The following is a 20,094-nucleotide window of genomic DNA, read 5'->3' on the forward strand; positions in this document are numbered from 1 at the left end:
ATTTCGGCACATTTTAAAAATACACCCTGTATATCATATTTTATAAAATGTACGCCAATGCGAAGTAACCTCTAGGAAATATGCTTTAAAACAAGGAAATCGCATTGGTGTACGTTGTATAAATCCGGCTTACATGTCGCTATAGAAATGACATAAATAAAACATTTCATTTTGTAGATAATCGTAAGAATGTCGGAAGAGAGATGTAGTGAAATTGATGTTTCGATTAATGTTTCGTTAAAAGCGACGGTCGCCAAATTGGATTTCGCGGCTTGTTTTAGGGACGCGAAATGCTCGTTTCGCGCACGGTTGCACACCAATAAAATTTTCCTTTTCCTGTTTTTAATACTGCGGTCCAAATTCCGCAGCATTAAAATTCAACACCGACCGATTCCACATCGAAACTTGTTCGCCTCTCCGGAACATTTTATTCCATTGTACGATTTCTCCAGGTGCGGCCTGTTACAAAACTTTTTTTAATAAGCCCGTGTCCTTCGCCCGTTTTGTTTTTCCCCATCGAAGAATCCGCCTTCGATGCCCAACTTATTATTATTTTTTACTGCCCTTAAAGACTTCCAACCCGAATAAACTGTAATACCGCGAAACATCCGAATAAGCGAAATTGGCAAAGTATTTGTATTCGTCTATCGTCTTGATCCCGCTTTCGATCCATTCAAGAACGATGGAGTTTTCGAAGTGACTCGCAAGAGACTTGAACTGTTATCGTGAATGCCACCCCCGCGCCGCCTCACCCCAATCCCGAACGGTAAACACCTACATTGTTTAAAAAGAATGAATCTAGCTCTAGCGTGGAACACGCAAGGGCGCCAACCCTCTCAATTACAACCCTCGATGCTATCTCGTCTTTTCGGGGTTATTACCATGCTTAATCTCTGTCTCACGGAGTGATAAGTTTCCGGTTGTAAAGTTTGAAGGAGACGAATTTCTTTGGACCCGGATCAAGTCCGGAGTTGCAAAACACCGGCATTTCGGCAATAACCGGAAAAGTTCCAGTTTAATTCGTCACCGACGGCTCTTGATTTTTCAATTCTAGTTAACGAAGCACAGGAGTGGCCTTTTGACCCCGTTTTTACACTAGAAAGCACAAAGCTCACCTACGGCTACGCCTACGACTGCGTCCGTTCAATTTGTTGCGAAATTGTTACCGAATTTTTTTTTTGTTGATTGTTACGGTCGCAACATTTTCACCCCTTTAGCAAAGTTCAATGCGGTTAACGTTACGCCTACGACTGTGTTTACTTTGCTTTCTGCAGTCCCGCCGCCCCCGCGACGACTCTCCACAGTTGTACGGAGTACCTCAAGACGATCTAGGAGATAAAAATTCCGGTTGAATTCGTTAATTGTCGACTCGCCGCCCCCGGAGGACGCCGCCGTCGGGAAACTGTCGACGTGTGCGGACTTACCTACGTAATTGTTGTGTTGTGACACTCGAACAATGCAATGATCTGGAAGCGTTAACCCGGCAAAAATACAAAGGGGCGGGTAATTAATGGTGGCGGCGGCGGGACACAAGAGAAGGAATTGTTTGACAACAGCGACAAGAGAGAGTTGTGCGCTTCGAGGGTGTGGGGGCGTGCACCGAATTGGACAATATGTTGCACCAGTGTCGCCGCCATCTCCGCCGTCCCCGCGACAAATTGGACCTCTTCCAACCATTAAAAATCATCATAGACGATCCGCCCTGGCAAGGATAAAGCGGTCGCGCGAGCGGCATCAATCCTTTTTTGCGGTCCGGGACGTCGAGCTCCGGGAGCGAATTTTTGACAGTTTACAAAGAGGATTTAACGTCAACAACATTTACATAAACTAAACCGGTGCCGTTATCCGATATCTCAGATTAGTTTGCCGGCTGGGAACTCGGCCAAAGCTCAAAATTATACAATGCATGCAACAACAACAACAAAATGATAATGCCCGGAGATTTCCGGGGGCGCGGATCGTGCCCGGACTAGGGATGGGCGATTAAAAGGGCCCGGAAGAGTGATGGGTTTCGAAGCGGCGACGTGGTTAAAGAAACGGATATTTTACATTTTTTACGGGGGCAAGCAAGAAACTTTGTTAAGCGTTAAGGGGGGCGCACACCAGGCCGCGTCGTACGCGTTGCCTTAGAGATAATGCCAGGTTCAGACGCTCTCCAACTTCATCGCACGAGTCAGATAAATTCTTAGACCCGTTGATAATAAGAATACAGGGTGATTTTGAAAGTTGTGCATATATTTTAACTACGAGCTACTGGCTTCATGTAGAACTCGGAAAAAATATCTAAAAAAATTCTGTCATAAATGTCATTTTATTTTTTGAGCTACAATTTTTTTTAATTTCTTTTAGACTTCTACGTTGTTCCACAACCTCGTAGGTTAAATTTCGGCACATTTTAAAAATACACCCTGTATATCATGTTTTATAAAATGTACGCCAATGCGAAGTAATCTATAGGAAATATGCTGTAAAACAAGGAAACCGCATTGGTGTACGTTTTATAAAATATGATATACAGGGTGTATTTTTAAAATGTGCCGAAATTTTACCTACGAGGTTGTTTGACAACGTAGAAGACTAAAAGCAATTTTAAAAAATTGTATCTCAAAAAATAAATGTCATTTTATTTTTTGACATAGAATTTTTTAAACATTTTTTCCGAGTTCTACATGAAGCCAGTAGCTCGTGATTAAAATATCTGCACGACTTTCAAAATCACCCTGTAGGTTAAAATGTTGAAATATGAGTGGTCCGAGAACGGAGCCTTGAGGCACACCAGAACTTGTACAATACGAAAACAAGGAATGTTTGCGTATTTTGGTGCGAAGAGATCTTTATGGACACTCTATACAGTCCGACATAATTTTCGTTTCAGTGGGAATTAATTTCGGTAAATGGCAGCCATTACGCGCCGCCATTATCGTAAAAATGTTATTCTGCCGTTTCATTGGTGTTCATCGTTCGGTTCTTTGAGTGCGTCCGAATGCGCGAAAAACTGCAATAATCCGCGACACAATCGGCCGGAAATGATTGGTTTTCATTAGGGTTTCGTGTGCGGCAATGATTTGATATTTCTGGCCTGAAATATCGGTTTGAAAGTGCGCATGAAAAATGTCCGGTGCGGAATGATGCACCGAAACGTTCACGTTTTTGCGACAGGAGGAATAAGCCACAGGACAGAGGAGGTATTCGAGAAATGCACACAATGTAATCGAGACAAGGAATAATGGAGCGGGAATATGAGACTCGGGAATGCAAGAATCTGAGGCTGGCACAATATCGATTTGGATTTTTACGGCGAGAGAAGACGCATCTGACAACTGCGGCGAGATGCGCTGATGATTTTCATGTGGATTTGGTCAAAACAAGCGGGGACCCCACCGGGAGGGTCTCGCCGGCCGAACGTGTTCACCTCGGACGGGGTTGAAGCCCTCGTCTCGGCTAAGACTTCGAAAGCGAGAGCGCTACCTTAAAAAAGTCGACGAAATCACGATGTTTACAAAGGGACGGCCAGACAGACGGATCCATTTGTTGGGAAGCTGAGGTATTTGTTTGCGCTTTTACGGGAGAATTCGTCGACGCTTGTTTGAGACACTTTCGAATTTTCATCCTGAACCAACAGGACAAAAAATCGGTAGGGCAAAGACGGACCTGAATGTGCCAAGCTAAATTATCAAGCTTTACCTTCCAAATGTATTGTGGGTTGCATTTTCAGTTCCGTTGAGCTTATTATTGCTCATAAATTACCTTGTATTTTTATTTTTCACTTCAACTGTCAATTTTTCACGAATTGTTAAAAATTGTTGTAACAAAGGCGTGATAAAGAGCCCGGGGGAAATACAAATGCAACCTACATTACCGAAGTAGGTGTATTGTGGGTTGCATTTTCAATTCCGTCGGACTCGTTATCTATCACTTATGAAGTCATGAAATACCTTGTAGTTTAAATTTTTTTTGTCAAAATTCGAAAAAACAACAAGGGTCATCCGCTTCTGATGGAAATTATCCGTGAGGATGCATCACTATAATTGTAAAGAGAGTCGAACTGTTGTAGATTGCGAAAGAATTATAAAAGAGTGTTTTGTGGTCATTGTAATCGCATGAACACGACAACAGGACGAAAAATCGGTAGAGCAGAGACGGAGTTTTCTCGCCCGCGAGAAATTATTAATTAACTGGTGGAAGTGGGGTCCAGGTCTTTGTCCTCCGCGACATACGATAATTTGTCAAAGAATTAGACAAGATTTTCCGGGGAGTTGTTGAAGAGTTTTTTAAATCAGTCGAAACGTCCCCGGAAAATGGCTAATTAAAACATGAAAGAAAAGCATCGTGGCAGGTCAGGTCAGGTCAGGTCAGGAGGAGGGATTCTTCACTCTTCTCTACTTCTTCTATTTCTCTTCGTTACTGTCGACTGTTTATTTTTTTAACATGTCTACTTTCCACGTTCTCAAAAAATATGTATTTTGAGGTTAGGTTTGATTCGACAACTTGTAGAAAAATTTTCACCTAAGGAAGTGAAAATCACAGCCGCGGGAAATTTTATCTCGCACTACTTCTCCCTTTCTTGTTTCAAAATTGTGAGGGTTGCAACCATCGAAACGAAGCTTTTTAACACACATAGGTTTTCAGTCTTTGTATTACGACTACTTGTAACAAAAACAGTTATTCGAATAAATTGCAAAATAATATAAAGGTTGTGTTGTTGTTCTTTGTTCCTTGCTAAGAACAAAAAACTATAAAACATTTTTACGCTTTGCTCTCCTCAATTTTCTGTTGTTCATGATTCGCTTTGAACTTCGATATTTCTGTGGCACCGTCATGTTTTATTCGGTCTGAATGTGCGCTGCGACAAATATTTTCCAATACAAACAGCTACAGAGACTGCATAATATACTAGGTGAGGGAAAAAATGCCTCACACTTTACCAATTTGCTCCAGATATTCGTTAATTTATTAACTGTCAACTGGTTCCTACGCAGAGTAATTCTCAAAGTGCCTGTACAAAGTGATTCACGAGTAATAATGAGCCCGACCGAATTGAAAATGCAACCCACAATACATTTGGAAGATAGGTAAAGCTAGAGTTTAACCGCGTCATATCCAGTTTTAAGTTTCTAATGTATTGTGGGTTGCATTTTCACTTCCGCCGGACTCATTATCACTCGTGAAATACTCTGTAGTTTAGAATTTTTTTTTTGTCAAAATTCAAAAAAACAACAAGGGTCATCCGCTTCTGGCGAAAATTATCCATTTATCCGTGAGAATGCGTCAGTTTTGCCGTTTTGTTCTCATTAAAAGTGAGCTTTATGGTCTGCCGGACGATCATCGAAGGGAGGATTTTTATTCTGAATTTTTTGCCTCTAACAATAGGTGCGTTTTATTGCTGCCTATCTTCTATCTTAGAATTAGTTAAAAATGCTATTTCGCACAAAACGATTTGTTGGTAACAGGATAGACATTTGACAGATCGTGACGTTATATTTATTTGAGGTTATGATGATAATCATGGATCAACAAAAAATATCACTGAAATTAATATTAAAACAGTTTTTTAATTTTTAATCTTTAAAAACAACGTGCAAAAGGCAAATAAAGGAATACAAAAACAAAACCAGATCAGACTTGACAGGATTGACACAATATGACGTGCATATGACAATTCCCCCTCTATTTCCAGTCCGTTCTATCGTCTCGAGAGACGATATCGAAGATAGATAGCTGCTGACACTATTTTTGCAATAAAACGATTGGATTAAGCTAGCAGATGGATGATAAGCGGCAATAAAACGCACCTAATACCTAATACTTACAATCGTAACGCGAGACCAATTGTTGTAGATATTGCGAAAGATTGATTAAAAAGTGTGTTGTAGTCGTAGGAATGCGAGAGTGTTCGTTTTGAACCAACAGAGACGGACCTGCAGGTTTGTCAGAGTTTTCTCGCCGACGAGAAATTATTAATTAACTGGCGGGGGTGGGGACGGGGTCTGTGTCCCCCGCGACATACAATAATTTGTCAAAGAATTAGACGAGGTTTTCCGGGGAGTTGGTGAAGAGTTTTTCAAATCAGTCGAAACGTCCCCGAAAAATGGCTAATTAAAACCTGAAAGAAAAACATCGTGGCAGGTGATTAATTCGACGAACTGGAGGAGGGATGCTTCACTCTTCTCTGCTTCTTCAATTTCTCTTCGTTACTGTCGACCGTTTATTTTTTAACATGTCTACTTTCCACCTTTTCAAAAAATATGTATTTTGAGGTTAGGTTTGATTCGACAACTTGTAGAAAAATTTTCACCAAAGGAAGTGAAAATCAAAGCCGCGGGAAATTTTACCTCCCATTACTTCTCCCTTTTTTGTTTTAAAATTGTGAGGGTTGGACCTTCAAAACGAAGCTTTTTAACACACATAGGTTTGCAGTTTTTGTGTTACGACTACTTGAAACAAAAACATTTATTCGAATAAATTGCAAAATAATATAAAGGTTGTGTTGTTGTTCTTTATTCCTTGCTAAGAACAAAAAACTATAAAACATTTTTACGCTTTGCTCTCCTCAATTTTCTGTTGTTCATGATTCGCTTTGAACTTCGATATTTCTGTGGCACCGTCATGTTTTATTCGGTCTGAATGTGCAGTGCGACAAATATTTTCCAATACAAGCAGCTACAGAGACTCGGTGAGGGAAAAAATGCCTCACACTTTTCCAATTTGACTCCAGAGATTCGTTAATATATTAACTCTCAACTGGTCCCTCCGCAGAGTAATTCTCAAAGTGGCTGTACAAGATGATTCACGAGTAATAATAAGCCTGACGGAACTGAAAATGCAACCCACAATACATTTGGTTGTGTATTTTTATTTTTCACTTCAACTGTTAAAATTCGAGAAAGCAACAAATTAGAATATTTTTCATGAATTGTTAAACATTGCTCAACAACGTATTACAAATTAAAATTTTACAAGAACAATGTTTTTCGTAAAAGGGTTTTTTATAACTGCGCAAATATAGACAGAAACAATTCATTCTTTCAATAAAAGAAAAACAATTAATTTTCAAGTGGTACCTTACTAGGTCAAGAAAAACAATGACCTATTTAAGGAGGAGATAGTTATAGTAATGTAAATATTGCTCATATTGTTTGTCATAAACGCTGGAAAATATCTGATGACGAAAATGTGGAAATTTGATCATAGATTTTCCAAGCATTCAATAATTGGATCATGTCCAGCTATATCAAAAATGATTAAATCAGTACATATTTACAATATCTAGAAAAAAAATCATAACATTAATATTAGTTACGTTATTAACAAAAACAACATTATGAGCACAATAAACAACAACAAACAATAAACTACTATTTCCAAAACGTTACAAATGTGGATTGGGGACTCGTCGTTAAGTTGGCACTACCAGGAAAAGTAACTAGGCGCGCTTATAAGGTATTTGTAATTTATGACAGAGTTCTCACTAACGTTTTAAGCGACCTTCAGTTTGACAATCCACATCTAAAACTTTTTTACAACAGAAATAAAAAATCGTACCTAATTATTGTGTAAATTCATAATATTTATACCGCATTCATAGACTACAAAAAAGCCTATGATTCAGTACCACATTCATGGTTAATTAAAATTCTTAAAATTTATAAAATTAATTTGGATTTGATTAACTTTTTATTCCATATAATGACATTTTGGAGAACTACTTTAAATTTATCAATAAACAATACTAAATTAAAATCCGAGCCTATTCAAATTAAACGGGAATTTATCAAGGAGATTCTTTAAGTCCTTTATGATTTTGTCTAGCCATTAATCCTTTGACAAATCTATTAAATAGCACTGGATATGGTTTCAATATTAGACTTAATAATACCACACTATCCAAATTAAATCGCCTTCTTGATATGGATGACATAAAACTTTATGCATCTAAAAAGAATCACATTTTATCTTTACTAACAATAACTGAAAATTTCTCAAATGATATTGGGATGAGTTTTGGTATTGATAAGTGTAAAACGCAATCAATATGTCGCGGTCATTACGAAAATTTAGAATATATAACTAAAGAAGGACAAATCATTAACAATTTAAATAAAGGAGAATTTTATAAATGTTTAGGTATTAATCAATCAAATCATATTCAACATTCAATTATAAAAGAAAATTTAGAAAAACAATTTTTTCTTCAAACGTCCGTAAATTATGACATTATCCTGCTGCATTGATAATGCTAAAGTGTCACTTCATTATCATGGCATCTAACGAGCTGACGAGCGGCAGATAAAGTTATTATCTCCGCTGAGGGCGTCCGTGAAGTTATTATCTCCGCTGATGAGCGGCAGTAAAGGAAACTAGCTAAATCATTTGAAATTCCTACCTGGTTTCTTAACATGTCTTAAATAATTTGTTATGAAGGTTTGAAGAAAAAATAGTATATCTTATTCGGAGCAAAAATGGTTTTATGTGCTTTGGCTGGTTTGTCTGCCTCACTGCGTTCGGCAGCTAATCTACCAGCCGCAGCACATAAAACTTCATTTTTGCTCCTCATAACATAATATACTATTATTTAAGAATTAAATCTATTTTAAAATCAAAATTAAACGGTAATAATTTAATTTAAGCAGTTAATACATATGCTGTTCCATTGTTGACCTATTCTTTTGGTGTTATAAAATGGTCCAAAACTAATTTACAGAATATAAACATTCAAACCAGAGTTCTCTTTACAAAATTTTGTAAACATCACCCCGAATCTGCTATTGAAAGGTTTAATTTTCCACGCGAAAATAGTGGTAGGGGTTTTTCAAATCTACAAATTCTACAACACAATCAAATTGCTTCACTAAAAAATTATTTTTTCAATAGAGCTCGTGATAACACTTTTTTTAATGCTTTGGTTTCAGCGGATAAAAGTTACACACCTTTGAATTTAAGTGATAATATAATTTCAGATATTGTTGAGCCAAATATACCTGACACTATGGCAAATATAAAACAGAAGTCTTTACATGGGAGATATTTTAAAGAACTGGAACAACCAGAAATTAATATTCAGGCTTCTCATGCATGGCTTAAGAAATCAAATATTCATCCTGAGACTGAGGGTTTTATATTTGCAATACAAGATCGTGTTATAAATACAAAAAATTATAAAAAACACATACTTATGCGGTTTACAATCGATCATCGATAAATGTAGGATTTGCGGAACTGAAGGGGAAACCATTGAACACATCATTTCTTCTTGTACCGTTTTAGCTCAAAGCGAATATAAGAAACGTCATGATATATTCGTTAAAATTATACACATGAATCTAGCTGTTAAATTCAATTTATTAAAGGATACACAACCACATTACATTTATAAACCCGAAAGTTGTTTGGAAAATGACAATTACAAATTATATTTTGATCGCACAGTTTTAACTGACATTCACATTCAGCATAACAGACCAGACATTATTATTTTAAATAAACAACAAAAGCAAGCATATCTTTTAGATATAGCTGTTCCAAATTCCCATAACATAACACAAAAATTAATAAATATTTAGAGCTCTCCGTTGCTATGAGAAATCTTTGGAGTTTAGAAAAAAAAATCTATTTTACCACTTATAATTTCAGCAACGGGAATAGTACCGCAATCTCTTTTTAAAAATTTAAAAACTCTGGATTTAGGGAACACATTGGTAGTTGAAATTCAAAAAGGTATATTATTGTACTCATGTCATATCGTGAGGAAATTCTTTAACATTGACACAGAACATAAAACACAACAAAGTCAAAATGCGGAGGCGAGACGCCGGTAATTATGTTGATAAGCACTGCACTATTACTTGATAGTAATATCCGTAATAGTGTATGTACTCCGGCAAAATTGCCGTGCCGCCGGGTGGCGGAGGGAGAGTAAATAGAGAAAAAAGGAATCATATTATTTTGGGGGAAAATATAATTCAACAATACACAAAACAACAACACGAAAACAATCACTAAGGGCCGGTTGTACCAAATTAGTTTAACTTCCGTTTATCTCCTGGTCTAGATTAAAGTTAGATTATTTTGTTGTACGAACGGTGATCGAGGGTTGTCTAAGCATTGACCGTGGTTTTCAGTGATCGACTGATATCTATCGATCAAGGATGGATCAGTATCATTTTGACATGTTTGCTATCAACATTTTAGATTAGAATTCCAGATTGACTCACTTTCAGGGAACGCCCAAATAATTTTGAAAAATGGAATGACTGCGATTTTAGAAATCGATTTAGATTACCCAAAGACGTGGTAAGATTTATCATTGAGGAAATTCATGATGAAATTTTCTCAGAAACAGATAAAAATTACGCCCTTTCACCGTCAGACATGGTGTTTATAACACTGGAGCAAAGGGACAACTAATCGGAGACCACAGTGAGCCGAGCGATTCCCAAAATTGTTAATGCAATAGCGAGACGCCGCCGCCGTCCAGAATTTATAAATATGTCGAATAACGAAGAAGCAACAAATAAAATTAAACAAGGTTTTTTTTAACATTAGCAATTAGCTCTGGATTGTACATACGTTAAAATTCAATCCCCCAGGAAGCAATGATGCCGAAATAAATCGTAATCGTTTTTTTGTTTAGATTTTCGTATTTTCTTTTAAGAACTAATGCAGTTCGATAATTTTCAAACCCAACAATATTAAATTCCTGTTAAATTGCTTTCCATCCATCATTTTTCAATCGATTTACATCTGTATCTGTTTTTTTATTTTCTACTTTATCTTTGAATTCAAAAACTAAGCCCAGTAAATCTTTTTCTTCAATTGTAGAAAAATTCATGCACCGTTTATTACTATTCATTGAGAAAATTCACAAAAAATACATTCATAGACAAATGTCCCAGTTGTCAGCAATGACAAATTTACAATAATTTTACGCGAGTAACCTGGGTCTGATTCTACCAACATAACTAATTTTGACGAAAACGGTCGCTCAAGTGATCTTACTTGAACAAGAGATGTACAACGCGTCTATTAAATAAACCCGGTTCAATAATAAACTGTAGTTTAATTGAACCGAAGTTCAGTGTAATTTGGTACAACCGGCCCTAACAATGATTAACAAAAAGTTATTAACAAAACAATAATAAAACCACAACATCAAGTTAGTACAGTACATTGTCTACCAGTACTTCAAAATGTACCGATCCTTCCCGATTCTTGTTGCTACCATTGTAGATAACATTCTTGGCCCAAACTCTGCACTCGATGTTCACAATGGCATACGGCTTGACATTCTTGATTTTCACCGCAATCAACGGACTGAGATAGTTCTCGTTGTTGGTGTAGGGAAAGTAGTACCCCGGGAATCCCCTGCTCGGAAAGTACTCAAACCCGCCGATGCGTTCCTTGTCGAAGGAGTGTTCCCCCTCGCAGCTAATCCACACTTCAGTCCTATTAGTCGCGTTCACTTCATCCCTCAGATCCTTGGGCATCTCTTGCAATCCCTCGGTGTGGTACTCAGGAACCCATCCGAAGATCCTGTTCAGCTTGAGGAAGACACACGGTGAGCCAGACCCGTACCCGTACTTGTTCTCCGCGGTGCAAAGTCCGAATCTTTCGGCGCTCAAATCCACGGTGCACACTTTACCCTCTTCCACGGGTCTGTCGTAGTCGCATTGTTGGTAGTTCTTCCCCACTTGTTCCACTTTGTACGGCTCCAAAAACTTGTCCAGGTGCTCCACCCATTTCTGAGTGGTTTTCTCATCGGCAAGGTCGTACCAAATCAAGGATCCTTCTTGGGTCTCGTTGGATATCGGGCGAAAACCCAAACCCGGGTTGGTACCGATCAGACTCTCACCTAGCTTCCATTTGGGTTCTTTGGGGTCGAGGGTACTCAGGAGACCGGCGATGCAGGTGGCGAAGAAAGCTGCCAGACAGGCGTAGAAGATGGAATAGAAGATCAAGAGTTGGTACCAGCTCTTCTTGGTTCTCCCGAAGAATTCTTGTTTGGCGGGGTCGTAGAGGCTCCTCTGGAAGTTCTCCCACTTGGTGGTCTTCGGTATCGCGTGGAACTGGAACTCTTTGACCTTGGTTGGTATACTTTCACCTTTTGATACCATCGTTCGTCAAATATGGTTGTAACTAACTGAGACAGTCGACTCGTTACGCAATTGCTTTGTTTTATCTATTTGTCAACATGATAGCATGATAGCACAAATAGATAATAGTGATAAGAGGTGGAATCAGATCAATTTAACGGTAATGAAATTCCCAAAAAAAATCCTCGCAGGAACTCCTCACAAGCGTTTGCAACTCCGCCAATTAGAAAGTAATTCAGTAATAGCTTGTCCGATTTAATCAACGCACCAATTACTCGGTACAATAAAGCCGAGCATACAACATCTGCTGTGCTCACAATTAATTCAGATAGCAGGAGAACACGCCATCTCTCTTTCAAATTCCGAGTGACGACAGCTTGCGAGTTATATTGTCTCATCATTCAAGCAGGCGATGCCAATGGGAAACGAAGTGAATTTCTTTGGGATTAAATTTAGCGAATTCGAGAAGACATCCCGGATGGTAAAACAATTTAAAACTCCATATGCAGAGACGATCTTGTTTTCCCCCCTCGACAATATTAAGTTGACGTAATTTCCGGCGCAACAGAAATTGTTGATTTATTGACACAAAGATGTCGCACAATAAAGTCTTCCAGAAATATTTCAAAGAAATGAAATTGGCTTTGTCGGTTGCTTTTCTCCCCCCCTCGAGGTTATTATTGAATTGTTTCCGTCTGGAGGGAAGTTGTGCTTGGTGATTAAATAATCAAAAGACTAGGTAAACAATTGCGAGTAACGACGTCCTTGCGGTCGCCGTTTAATGTTAACATCCCCGTAATAACCACCCTTTGGGATTCATTTCTGCGGGGTTGACTCCATTAAGGTCTCGTGGCTGTGTTTTCATTGGCGGCCAAGAAAAATAAGTTGTGTTTGTGTTGGACGAGCTCTGAAGAGAGTTTTTCTGTGATTTGACCGGACGCTGCACTTCTGGTTTGATCTGTCTCTCTGTGTGTGCACTTCTTGTCGTATCTTTTCGTTCGATCGATCCCAACATCTCTGCTACGATTCTAGCTCTTGGTTGGTGGTCTCGAGCTGCACCTCCGGATTGTCGATTCTTCCCGCGGGTATCGATCCTCCTTTCGCGCGTCAGGAAGAACTGTCTACCCGAAGGGCATCCGTTCGCGCGAAGAACATCCCTTCGAGATTCCTGTCGGCATTCAAAGTGGCCGATTCGAGATTGGAGAAAGCGACGACATAAGGAGGATTAAAGCGAACGGGGCGCAATCATCGCTGGTGGTTTGATTCGTGGCGGCGGTGTCGTATTGACCGACTCTTTAGACGAAGAAGTCGATGCGAAAGGAGAGGGAGTTATTGTGGAAGTAAAGCCCAGGCGATGATATTGCGACCCTCGACTTCCTTTCTGTATGGATTTTTTTCGTCTCTCGCCACCAAGATATCCGGTGGCAAGGATTTTCTGATTAGAATGATTAATGGCGGCCGGCGCGCCGGCTTCATCACACTTTGAATTTTAATTGGGATATTAATGGAAGTTTTTCAAAACATCGATCCCAAGTGGGAATCGAGACGCCGCGGGACACGCAAGAGCGCGGCAAGGGAAGGGTCGCTGTTGTTCCTAATCGGGGGAGACCCGCGATAAATCGCGATAAATCGCGGGTCCCGAAAACGATACATACAGTTGCGGAGTCGGCAATGTAGAAATGTTATTTACCATAAAACTTTACTCCCGTTATCCACCATAGACACCTGCGCATTTGTGCACCGATACGATAAAATTTTATAGATGTACACAAGTCGTTTTTAATAGTTTTTAAGTTGACTGTTAAGGCTGCGCTCGTAAATTTTTCCCTGCACCTGTTTCTGTACCGCTCTCACTATACGAGTATATACAGGGTTATTATAGATGATTATAACATCGCAGTTGGCTGGGCGATTAATTTTAGGTGTGCCGCTTTATACAGATGTCTCAGCTGAGACTTTCGAGCCTAATATCTCGGTTATTTGCCAACGGATTTTGATGAAATTTAAAATGCAGATATTTTAGACCGTGAAGGTTCAATTAGTAATAATAAAATTACCTCAAGTTAACAAATGTAATTTTAATACATGTTTCCTTTATCGAAAATTATGCGCGATTATTATTAGATTGTTAAACATTAAAAAATAGGGGTCTACACAAACAATTAAGTAAATCACTTGTCCGATTCAACGAAAAGATTAGATTTTGTCGTTAAAAATGTAATGTAAAATTTGAAGGTATTTGAGCAGTTACCTTTTGAAACAATTGATGATTAATTGCCAAGCAACATTTTGTACACCCTTTAAAGTCTGTCAAAATTGGGCGCGCTTTATTAGAAACGTCAAATTGTGCAAATTTATTGAAAATACTCTAAAAATAGACTACAGCGGCAGAAATTTCAATACATATTGTTGAAAAAGGAAAAAAAAATTGCCAATAGAGAGTGTCGTAAGAACTTCAATGACACAGTTCGTTTTCTCGTGGAACACTATCCAAATGTAGGCTTTACAAAATGTAAGGTTAAGAGAGTCGTCAATTTATTTGAAGACACAGGAAGCGTACGTGAACTAAATTACCTTGCTACAATATCCCGATCGTGTTTTAGTCCTTATGGAAGAATTAAAGCATCCAGTATAATAAATTACGTCCAAATGTTGTCTTTAACTTTGTAAGTGTTTGTAAGGTTAGCAAGATAAACGTCAAATATGTCACATGCGCTTCTGCAAAATTGCGCGTTTGTTTCGTACGCGTCTATGTTTTTGCATTTGCAACCAGGTTTAACACAGTTTCTTGCTGTTTTCTTGCAAACCAGACATCTTTCAAGGACGAGTTTTTTTCCACAGCATTTTTTATTGACGATCAATTTTTTATGTAAATCTTAATTGATTCAACATTTTGAAAAGGCATGTAAAAATTTTGTTTTTAAGATTTGGGTGATTGCATTAATGGGATTTTATTCTTCACCATCTAAAATATCTGCATTTTAAATTTCACAAAAATCTGTTGGAAAATAACTGAGTTATTAAGCTCGAAATTCTTAGCTGAGACACCCTGTATACATACATTCATACATGACACTTGATATATTTCCGGCGGTAAAAACTACCGCCACCTGCGATACTAGTCTGTCTCATGTTACAAGGCTGGCGGCACATCCAAAATTTGTGTGGTTTCTACGCCACCTACGATGCTATAATCATTTATAATAACCCTGTAGAAGCTTTAGAGGCCATTGCAGTTTGGTTAACAACTTGTTTCTTTGTCTTCGTTCTCCACCGAGTCACTCCCATCATGTGCAAATCCTCCTCGACTTCCTACATCCACTTCTTCTTTGGTCTCCCTCTCGTTCTCTTTCCTGTGCTGCTACTTCTTCGGTTGTTCTCCTTCTCCGATGATCATCCACTTTTTTACCTCCACATATCCTTGTCAATATCTTGCGTTTCCACATTTCCAGCGTAGTCTCATAATTTCCGTTCAAAATCCAAGTTTTTAAGACATACAAGACTGTTGGTGTCATGACTCTTTCAGAAATCCTCTTCTGGAGACGTGTTTGTTCTTTAGCTAGTTTGAAGCATTCCTGCACATTTGTTGCCTTTGATCTCCGCTTCCACTTCATGCTGGTTTGTTACTATTCCTCCCAGGTAGTTGAAGGTGCATCCTGCACGATTTCCTTTTTAAAAATTGGACGTGGTACTGCTCTTTTCCAATTTGTTGGCATTTTCTCCCGGATCCAGCATTCCTGTATCAATTCGGTAATTTCCGGCAGTAATCTTTGGCCACCATTTTATACGAGTTCTAGACATATTTGATTCTCTCCTGGACTTCTATTTTTTTTATTTGGCTGATTATTTCTGTCATTTTATCGATGGTTGGTTGCTCCATATCTTGCTCGTTCCGCAACCTTTCCAAGTCTTCTTCACTCTCTCAGTTTTCTTCACTTCTGTTAACTCTTGTTGGTCTATTCAGGAAAATTTGGAAGTGTTCCACTCACTGCTCAAGATTTTCTTCCTCATTTATGATGAGCTGCCCTTCATTGTTTTTACAATATATCTGTTTTGGTTGGTATTCTTTCTTCTCCTTCTTGATTCCTTGATAGAAATTTCTTATTTGTTTCTGATTAGAATTTTCTCCAATTTCTTTCATTTTTCCTGCTACCTCTTGTCTTTTTTTCCGCCTGCATATACTTCTAGTTTCTCTTCTTGTTTCTCTTTTTTCATTAATACATTGCTCTGTACTTTGTTCCAAAAATTTCCTTCCAGCTCTTCTTCTCCTTTCTACATATAGCTAATTCGTATTCCGCATCGTACCAGTCTTTTTTCTTCTTTGAAGTATTTTTCTTTAATGCTTCTTCCTCTGAAGCTGACTTGATTGTACTCTCTAGTTCTTTCAATGTATTGTGCCCTTCCTTCGACCAAGTTTTGTATTTTTTGTTCGTTTTTGTTCCTTATCTTGGTGTCTTCTGTGCTTTGTACAATTACTTATTCCTTTGTCATTTTTTCATAAAATTCTGTTTTTTCTTCAACGTCCTTGTCTTCCGCTGTTGCGTAGAAGTTTAATCTACCCAATTTTCTGCCCACATGTCTGATTCTTTTGGAAACAGTTTTCTTCACTTCTGTTAACCCTTGTTCGTCTACTCAGCAAATTTGAGAAGTGTTCTATTCACTGTTCCAGATTTTCTTCCTCATTTATGATGAGCTGTCCTTCATTGTTTTTACAATATATCTGTTTTGGTTGGTATCCTTTCTTCTTCTTCTTGATTCATTAATAGAAATTTCTTATTTGTTCCTGATTAGAATTTTCTACAATTTCTTTCATTTTTCCTTCTACCTCTTGTCTTTTTTCCGCCTGCATATACTTCAAGCTTCTCTTCTTGTTTCTCTCGTTTCATTAATACATTTCTCTGTACTTTGTTCCAAAAATTTCCTTCTAGATCTTCTTCCCTTTTCTACAGCTAATTCGCATTCCGCATCGTTCTTTTTCTTCTTTGAAGCTTCTTCCTGACTTAATTGTATCCTCTCTGGTCCTCCCTACCTCTCTTCTACTGTTTCGTGTTTTGTCCTTTCTTCAACAAAATCCTGTAATTTTTGTGTCATATTTCTCTCTTATCTTGGTGTCTTCTAAGCTCTGTACATTCATATTTTTCTTCCTTCCTTGTTTTGAATGTTATTCAACATGCTTTTTTAATTTCCTTTCTAAATTTTGTCTCTATGTTTAATATTTTTTTGCAGAAATAATATAATAATTGATTTTTTTGTTTGGATTACAGCTGCTGGAAGTTCGTCCCTTCGCCCTTGTCGACCCGCGCCGCCATTTTGGATGTGGCTAAGGATTTGGAATATTAACGAGCGGTGGCGGCGACCCGTCAAAGGAAATCGGTCCGAACTCTGACCGAAGTTGTTAATTGGAAATTACCGTTGGGAAGTACGACCGGGGAAAAACCGGCGATCCCGTCTCGTCCAGGATCCATCTCCTGGAACATGGCGGCTCGTAAAACAAGTGAATTATTCCAGGTACGTGACCTAGTAAAAATCGGCCGACTCTAGTGGAATTTACGACACGTTTTATACGTCCGGCGGGAACATGTCCCGGTATTAAATCATGCAGGCGGGGAAGACAGCTTGAAAATTTCACGGGGCTCGGAAATGCTCCGTGGTAGCCGCGCGAGAGGGGGACGCGCCTGGTGATTTTTATGCGTCGGTTGTAGGCCAGGTGGGGTGCGATTATGACGGCGGGGAGGGTGGGCGAGAAGTGGCGCGTTTAAAATAATCGCCTCCGATATTGGGGGTTTATGGGACGTAAATTTTCGTTATTTTCGCGAGAATTATTGCCTCGTCGTTCCGTCCAAATCTGGAGAGTCGTCGCGAATTAATGAGCATACCGTCGTCGTAATTAAGCGAGTCTTTATGACATTTTTTCCCGACCGAATTTATTTTTTTTTTATGAAAAATAAAAACGCCGATCCGCTTACAGATTGGTGCGTTTCGCTTTGTACTCGGCGTTTAATTTAATTTACATTTTACGTCGCCCTTTAAGGGTGATCCGTCTTGTTGCCCCGTCGATTAAATTCTTTTTTATATTCTAATTTATTTCCATTTGGGACAAATCAGATTTTCCCGTTGCCACAAGGAAAACGAACGCAGCGGCTGAGGTCCCAGCCGGAAGCGCAGCGGCCATTTCGGTTGCGACTTCTTCACAAGGGACGTTTTTGCTAAGCGACTCGATTCCGATAATTTGGTAATTCGCGGCCGCCCCGACCGACAAAAGCGCGTCTAGCGGCGAGACCGGAGGGTGCGTTTCGCCCGCCACCCTCCGCTGTTTTCAAACCGCCCCCGATTGATTGATTCGAGTTCAGGCACGTGTCCGTCGGACCTTGATTTCTCGGATATTAAGACGGCAGAAGTGTGATTCCACGAGCGAACCGATCCGTTGCTCTTAATTATCCGGCGTAAAACGTCCTCCCTCCACCGACCAAAACCGCCCCCGTGGGGCACGTTTTGCGTGCGAGGCGCCACCCGCTTCCGGCGGAAACTGTCCATGAAGATGCGTCAATTGTTCTCGTGAAAAATTCGGATGTTATTAATAACATAATCGTAACGCGAAATCAACTTTTGCAGATATTGCGAAGGGATTATAAAAGAATGTATTGTGGGTTGCATAACACCTCCGCCGGACTCATTATCACGAGTGAAATACCCTGTAGTTTAGAATTTTTTCCGTCAAAATTCGAAAAAACAACAAGGGTCATCCGCTTCTGACGAAAATTATCCATTTATCCGTAAAAATGCGTCAGTTTTGCCGTTTTGTTCTCATTAAAAATGAGCTTTATGGCCTGCCGGACGATCATCGAAGGGAGGATTTTTATCGTGATTTTTTTTTGCCTCTAACAATTTAGGTGCGTTTTATTGCTGCTTATCTTCTATCTTAGAATTGGTTAAAAATGCTATTTCGCACAAAACGATTTGTTGGTAACAGGATAGACATTTGACAGATCGTGACGTTATATTTATTTGAGGTTATGATGATAACCGTGGATCAACAAAAAATATCACTGAAATTAATATTAAAACAGTTTTTTAATTTTTAATCTTTAAAAACAACGTACAAAAGGCAAGTAAAAGAACACAAAAACAAAACCAGATCAGACTTGACAGGATTGACACAATATGACGTGCATATGACAATTCCCCTCTATTTCCAGGGCGTTCTATCGTCTCAAGAGACGATATCGAAGATAGCTAGCGGCCCACACTATTTTTGCAATAAAACGATTGGATTAAGCTAGTAGATGGATGATAAGCGGCAATAAAACGCACCTAATACCTAATACTTATAATTGTAACGCGAGGCCAATTGTTGTAGATATTGCGAAAGAATGATTAAAAGTGTGTTGTAGTTGTGTGAATGCCAGAGTATTCGTCCTGAACCAACAGGACGAGAAATGCCTGGGCAGAGACGGACCTGCAGGTTTGTCAGAGTTTTCCCCCACCAGAAATTATTATTAACTGGCGGGACTGGGGTCGGGGTCTTTGTCCCCCGCGATATACGATAATTTGTCAAAGAATTAAACGAGATATTCCGAGGAGTTGGTGAAGAGTTTTTCCAATCAGTCGAAACGTCCCCGGAAAATGGCTAATTAAAACGTGAAAGAAAAGCATCGTGGCAGATGATCAATTCGACGAACTGGAGGAGGGATGCTTCACTCTTCTCTACTTCTTCAATTTCTCTTCGTTATTGTCGACTGTTTATTTTTTAACATTTCTACTTTCCACCTTTTCAAAAAATATGTATTTTGAGGTTAGGTTTGATTCCACAACTTGTAAAAAAATTTCATCAAGGGATATAAAAATTACAGCCGTGGGAAATTTATCTCCCATTACTTCTCCCTATCTTGTTTCAAAAGTGTGAGGGTTGCAACCATCGAAACACAGCTTTTTAACACATATTGGTTTGCAGTCATTGTGTTACGACTAATTGTAACAAAAACATTTATTCGAGTAAATTGCAAAA

General features: G+C 38.9%; 2 protein-coding genes across 4 annotated transcripts in view; both read right to left on the minus strand.

The window, feature by feature from the left end:
- The window catches only part of Cngl (Cyclic nucleotide-gated ion channel-like), a 90,445-nt gene that overhangs the window by 47,916 nt on the left and 22,435 nt on the right, over nt 1-20,094 (minus strand). The window lies entirely within an intron of this gene.
- LOC138129750 (sodium/potassium-transporting ATPase subunit beta-1-like) lies at nt 10,813-12,164 on the minus strand. The gene has a single exon (XM_069046054.1). It carries the CDS (start codon nt 12,108-12,110, stop codon nt 11,154-11,156), a length of 957 nt encoding a protein of 318 aa, XP_068902155.1. The 5' UTR covers nt 12,111-12,164; the 3' UTR covers nt 10,813-11,153.

The sequence above is a fragment of the Tenebrio molitor genome, chromosome 4 (genome assembly GCF_963966145.1).
Source record: "Tenebrio molitor chromosome 4, icTenMoli1.1, whole genome shotgun sequence".
Classification (NCBI taxonomy): Eukaryota; Metazoa; Arthropoda; class Insecta; order Coleoptera; family Tenebrionidae; genus Tenebrio; species Tenebrio molitor.

Coding starts and splice junctions, on each gene's coding strand:
- LOC138129750 (XM_069046054.1), bottom strand. CDS start 12,110: ATGGTATCAAAAGGTGAAAGTATACCAACCAAGGTCAAAGAGTTCCAG.